General features: G+C 39.2%; 2 protein-coding genes across 2 annotated transcripts in view; both read right to left on the reverse strand.

Annotated features, from left to right (window-relative positions):
- Positions 1-104: 104 nt before the first annotated feature.
- On the reverse strand, positions 105-3,470 carry skp1 (S-phase kinase-associated protein 1). The gene is made up of 4 exons (XM_008401934.2): positions 3,292-3,470; positions 862-961; positions 700-773; positions 105-288 (listed from the first exon to the last, which is right to left on the reverse strand). The coding sequence occupies exons 2-4, from the start codon at positions 956-958 to the stop codon at positions 136-138; spliced, it is 324 nt and encodes a 107-aa protein (XP_008400156.1). The 5' UTR covers positions 959-961; positions 3,292-3,470; the 3' UTR covers positions 105-135.
- A 1,810-nt stretch (positions 3,471-5,280) lies between these two features.
- The window catches only part of ppp2cab (protein phosphatase 2 catalytic subunit alpha b), a 12,389-nt gene continuing 11,121 nt past the window's right edge, over positions 5,281-6,548 (reverse strand). Inside the window, exons 6-7 of the mRNA XM_008401935.2 lie at positions 6,378-6,496; positions 5,281-5,819 (exon numbers count right to left, since the gene is read on the reverse strand). Of these exons, the coding sequence (XP_008400157.1) occupies positions 5,747-5,819; positions 6,378-6,496 (192 nt within the window). The 3' untranslated portion in view covers positions 5,281-5,746. The remainder of the gene's footprint in view (positions 5,820-6,377; positions 6,497-6,548) is intronic.

Raw genomic sequence — 6,548 nt, forward strand, 5'->3', positions numbered from 1 at the left:
GCTAGTAGCCGCTAGTAGCCGCTAGTAGCTGCTAGTAGCTGCTAGCAGCTGCTAGTAGCTGCTGCGTACAGAGTGAACAAACTGGACGTACCAGAGGTCAGGGGTTTCCGTTCAGACGGGCGTTTGGTTTTAAAGTTATTTTACCAGGATGAGTTCAAACAAGGTGCCTTGGTCCACTTTGAGGAACTCCTGGTCCCAAACAGGAATGTCGTCCGTCCTCTTCTCCTTGTTCTCGTCGTCCTCAGGGGGAGGGGGGTCGTCTTTGTGATGGGTGCACCACTGAATCACCTGCAGGGAAACACAGCATGCACATTTATTTACCTGCAACCTGACCGGATGCATGCAGCAGCTCAGCTTTGAATCAGCTGCTTCAACCATTTAATGAACCGATTCTCCCACTCGGTGAGGTCGGCTGTAGCTGCAGAAAGCTTTTGGCGTCTCGTCCCGTCGTCACAGTTTAAGGGTTTTATCATGGAGAAAACAACGTTACCCGGCAAAACCTGCTGCACAGATTCACGTTTACTATTTAACCGTTTGAAAGGTTGTAATATCTGGTAGATTTAGTTTTTTCACTGTTCATGTCGGCTGAATGATTCCCAGAAATCCAACAAAACAGACATCGTTACCGAAATGTCCAACAGGAAAACGGCGATGTCACATATAAACACACAGGTGTGTGTGTGTGTGTGTGTGTGTTACCTTCTTGAGAATGGCAGCGTTCACATTAGGGAGGGGGACGGGGTCATCGTCTCCTTCATCATCCATTCCCAAATCTGGAAACACAGAAACCAGCATCCATCTGCATGATTATTCTCGTCTAAAAGCAAAATCGTCTCAGAAACCCAGAATTAGATGATTCACCTTCCAACATGGTCTTGATGGTGACGGACTGCTTGGCGATCTCAACGTCCACCTCAAAGATTTCCCCATCAGAGCTCTGGAGTTTTATCGTGGGCATTTCCTGAAACAAGTCCAATTCACTTATTTACAGTTTCCTTTTAAATGGCCAATACACTTATTGATTATTTTATTCCTGGACATTTTTAAACCAAATACTCAGTTTGAACTATTGCCAGTATTGGGTACAATAACGAGCAGGTTTGTCATGTAAACAGAACAAAATGTATAACATTTAAATGCCTCATCAGACACACAGTCATGTTTTTCATCTTAATCAGATCCAGATACATTTTTAAACCAGTATCCGAGTTCCCAGTAAGTCACTTTAAAACAAAAAATTAAAAAAACATTTGAGCTGCAAAAACATCAATTCTGATGGAGCAAATAAAAACAAGAGAACTTCCTATGGCAGGATACACATTAATGATTATTTATTACTAATGAGACCAAGATCAACATCATACTTATGGTTTGAAAAAACCTAAAATCATGCTTTAGTTAAGATTAGCTATGATTTTAGTTTACTGAGGAGCAGAATTTCCCTTTTCAACCAAAAACTGTTAATGTTTTCCAGAACAATCTGCTGATTTTATACTTTTATACCCGTCCTCTTGCTTTTCAAGCCTGAGCAAAACAAACRGTGTCCAGGATGGAAGTGCTGAAAACAAGGTGAACACASCGACATGAAAAACTATGATTAAAGCAACACACAGTTCCCACGAGTCTGRACCACGAGTGATCGCCGCCATGTTGGCCAGCAGACAGCGCAACGCGTCGATGAACTGYGGCTTCCAGACCAACCAAACGAAAATACATGAACACGACGTCTGACTAGAAACAAACAGGATCGAAAGGCGTCAGACGACGAGAAGCTGCCGCCGACCGAACAGGAAGAGTGTTTACAACACGGAGGAGGCTACATGTCCGYCTTAGCTAGCAGATAATGTTGCTAGTTTGGCAGCAGGTACTACAGTAAATACCACTGATATTTCTGGCAGTACTACAGAGGCRGGTCGAGTTGTAATGTACTTGAATTGTTTATAAGTTAGATAAGAACGAAGCCAGAGCTAGTTCTAACCTTGTGGCTTGTTTATTGTTGTCATAGCAACTCCTTAGCAACTGCCTACCAACATGGCYGTCAGTTACAAAGGTCACAGAAGTGTGATGTCACATGTATTTAAAAATGTTTGATTTCAAATATGATTCTAAGAGAATGCTTCCCCCCACCCCAGAAACAGGCTCACAGCCAAACAGCCTCCTCTGGCCCACAGCATCATACTTCTCCTTCAGCAAACCCACCAGGACAAAGCAGGCGGCACTGTGACCATCAATCATTTAACACAATTCAGCCTGATCTGATTAGTCGGAAACTGCAGTGGACACAGGACTGTCCGCAGCCATCACCATCTACAATAACGCTCAGGAATCTTGAATGGCTCATAACAATTCATTTCCATTTGGGATTAATAAAGTATTTTCGAATTAATTTTTTTTATAAAACACCATTAATGTTCTCTGCTGTTCTTAGTTATAAAAAAAAATAAAGTATATCAAGTGATAAATATTTTATTTCTACTGCTGAAAGTTTCATGACAGTTAAAAGGAAAATATGAAAAATCGTTTTGATTCTACTTTGAGTCCAAAACTGCAAAAGCTTTACAGTAAATTAAGCCAGAAAAACTGACGTTAAGCTGCTGTAACTACACGCTAAATCTTCTGCATCATTTGAAAATGCCTCGTTTATTCATTTGTTTMAACTCTTAAACCCAGTTACCGTTTTTCATACTTGAATTTATTTTTCTTATTGATGTTCCGACCTGAATAATAATAAAAACTAACCCCAAACATTGAGCCAGCGTTTAATGCTTTGCGTTGGTTAGCAAACAAGCTAACGTTAGCCGAAACTACTAAAAAGGCTCGTTGACAACGTGCCGTTTTCCGTTTCTACCAACAAAACATGAGTATATATGTCATTTATAGTTAGTAATAATAAAACTGTACAACAGTAAATGTAATTTTAGGTCAACTGTGGGGGTGTTGTTGTCAATTWCATTAACTTATTAGCCGASCGGTCATGCTAACGTGCATAAGCGAAACAACGGAAATGCTGAACAATTAGCATGTTTACGAAWTAACWCTGYGGACAAATCTCGGTTATAGTTTCCATCCAACACCGTAAAAAGGACAAGAATTATACTGTGACTTTACAAATAAGATAAATATTCATATTGTGCCCAAACAGTCTGCTAACCAGTGTGCTAGCCYCGGTGAGGCCTCTGACCCACCAGACCGAGGCGTTTTATTAAAATAATAATACTTTTAAAAAAACACACACACAGCAGTTATAATCACTATTTAACAACAAATGACACACGACGTAGAGCTACGTACCGTGAATAACTAAGCTGAAGTCAAGCTGTGAATTTCTTCCGCTGTAGTGCAGAAAAGGCCTGAGAAGCGTGGCGGGTACCGTCTGCGGCTGAGAGTCTGAGGCGGCTGGAAGCGACCTGCAGGCGGCTGGACGGAGGGAGGGGGCGGCCTGTTTATCACGGCTCCGAGGTAACGGGTCACACAGCGTTCCGGCCAATTACCCATTTACTTTTGTTATCGTTTGCATTTTGAAGGAATACTATATATGATTTTAAATGTTTTATATGCAGGGCCGGCACCAGCTTTTTCCCAGCCCAGAGCAGGTTTTAATTTTGGGCCCCTTTACCAATATATGAACACCGGATGCTTTATCATTCTGTGTGAATTGGGTAGGAACTAGTTACATTTACTCAGTTACCTCTAGGCCTCCTTCAGTAGCTTTAAACAAACAAAAAAAAACATACTTTTAGGAATATTATTTTACTATGCTGTACTTTATTATGAAGTATTTCTTTTACTTGAGTTAAATTTCTGAATTTTTTACCCACTGAATGAAAAACAAACATGTTTTAATCAATAATTCACCAGATCAGACACACACCTGCAGTTTTTGTTAAAATGCTAAAAGTTTTTTATTGAAGAAACTTATTTGGGAAAATATATTTTGCCTAATTTCTTGGACTACTTTTTATTTTTACTTGAGTAAAAATAGGTTGAAGCAGTGACGTTCCAACTTGAGTAAATTTTGGACACTCTAAGAAAAGGACCTGCTACTATTTGCAGCAATCTATATGTATGTACTTTTTAAGTGTCCACCCTATGAACATGACAGCATTATAAAAGTACATTTTGTAACTTGACACTATTTACATTTATTCGCTTATTTTACTGTATATCAACAAATCATTTTCTTTTTACCATTTTTATGTGTACTGATAATCTGAATGTGAAGTTGATTTAATAAGTGTCTAACGTTGCTGAGTTAGAAAATGAAGTTTTATCCACCTTAAAAAGATCATATATATAAAATGCTTCACAGTGGGTGTGGTGTTGCTTTTGTAACCARAAATCCTCAGATCATGACACTTCCCACATATTTTTGGAGACTCCAGATGTGCCGTTTTAGTCAGGATTGCATGATTTCCCTCTTCAGAAATGTTTCTGAAGCAGATGGGAGATTGTAGCCAGACATTCCTGCAGTTGCTCTCGGCCTCAGTAGCAACTCAGACCAGTTTTTCTCGTCTTTTTTCGCCATTTTGGAGGACTTCCAGTTCTTGGTTGTGCCACTATAGTGCTCTCACCTTTAAGGTATTTTGTAAAATTTTATGTGCACACGTTTTCTGATTTGCGTATCTGTGTAATATTGTTATTGTGTGAGTACGGCTGTAAAGAACCTCAAGTTGTCCGACTGAAAAAGCACTATTGAAGTTTAATCCATTTACTTTTGCAACTTATTCAGACATTTCTTTTTCCTCTGGGGTTGAACAGAGTATGTCACAATAAAAGTGTACAATTATTCAGTTATCTTTTATTTGCATTTTAAAATGTGATGGCATATTAAGGCCAGTGTAGATAGAGAAAGTAAATTTCCATCAAGAAACTCAAATTCTCTAGAAAAAAAAAAGGTCATTTCTGAGCTTATAAAGTTGGAAATTTTAGAGCTCAGAAATTTACGTTTTTCTAGAAAATTTGAGATCTTAAAATTAGATAATTTTTTTTTGCAGGTTCCCAACTTGGAGTTTGGAAATTTACAAGCTCTTTCTAGAAACTTTCTGAGATTAATCTCAAAATCGTTTGGTGGAAATATACTTTCCCCATCAACGGCCCCGATAAGCCGTTGGTGGTGTTATACCTCTGAGAACCACCGGGTGGCGCTAAACAAGCCCTTCTAAATAAGTGTCTGAAATGATGCATTTTATAGAAATACAAACATTTCCAGACGCTTTTCCTTGAACCAAGCCGTTACGTTTGATTCACTCTGAATTTAAACCTTAAAAAACAACCCAGACACCCAGAAGCATCTTTATTATTCTAACTGCTTAGTTAAAATACAGAGGAAGGGAGTCGGTGGGTTGATGAGGATTTTTTATAAGTTACAGGGGAAAATTGTACTTTGTGTAAAGCTTTAGATTTTTTTTTTTTACAATAAAAAAAAAACAAGAAGGGAAAAACAATCATATAATTTATAATCTGTATTTTTTAGACATATGATACAAATGTCATAAATGTATTTAAATGTACAAAAGTGCAAACGTATGTTGAGATCYGTTGAACTAAAGCTGACGGGACTCGAGCTGCAGGAGTTTGATGGTTTCGTCGCCAGCAGCGACWCGTTTGGTCCAGAAGCTGCCTCGTCGATGTGCACTGCTGCGTTTCCCAGTTTTCTGTTCCTCATTCGTGTCGGTTTTGGTTCAGAGTCGTTTCACGCCTGGACTCTGGACTCGGCTGTACACGGGTCGCCAGGAGGGGTCAAGGTTCACAGGAAGTAGTCTGGGGTGCGGCGGGTTACGTGTGGCTCTCCTCTGCGAGGCGCCGGATCGAACTGCAAGCTGAACAGACAAGAAAGGTTGAAATTACAAATCTGAGCAAAATATAATTTACACAGCTATTAAACCAGGGGTGTCCAAAGTGCGGTTCAGGGGCCATTTACGACCCTCTGGAGGATTTTGGGCAGCCCACCAACCGTAGTTCAAGAATTGAACAAATCATAGTTGTATTTTATATTTTATGGCAAATGACATCTTAGAAAATAATTTTAAAAAAGACTCCCATTTACTGGAGACACTACAAGTTTAATTATTGACCTAATTTTACTCAAAAGCAAATCTTGCACCCCAAATAAAAAACCTACAGCCTGTGTGTCTCTAATGCTTTCCATCTAAATTTTATCAAAAATTAAACTTTTTATTTCAATAAACATTTTCATTATTTAGTTTATTATTGAGCAGGTACAATAAACAAAATGCACAAAAGGTTTGCTTTAAAAATGATTAAATTCTCGTGGCTCAAAGTTTGGACTCAACTGACTCAAGCAGCTCGTCTCATTTCAACGTTTTGTCTAAACAACATGCAGCAGAAAAATCCTGCTGGATTATGTTTGTACTTACAAGGAGTATTTGAGAGTGTCGTCCAACTCCATGATGGCCGCCTGGTTGCCGCAGCGATAGCAGTAGTTGGGAGCGCTAAAAATCGTCACCACGTTCCTCTCATGGCACCAGTTGTATCCCTGAATGAAGCAGATGCATTTTTCACCCACAAGGCAGAGCAACGTTTCAAAC

Source organism: Poecilia reticulata, unplaced genomic scaffold, assembly GCF_000633615.1.
Source record: "Poecilia reticulata strain Guanapo unplaced genomic scaffold, Guppy_female_1.0+MT scaffold_155, whole genome shotgun sequence".
Classification (NCBI taxonomy): Eukaryota; Metazoa; Chordata; class Actinopteri; order Cyprinodontiformes; family Poeciliidae; genus Poecilia; species Poecilia reticulata.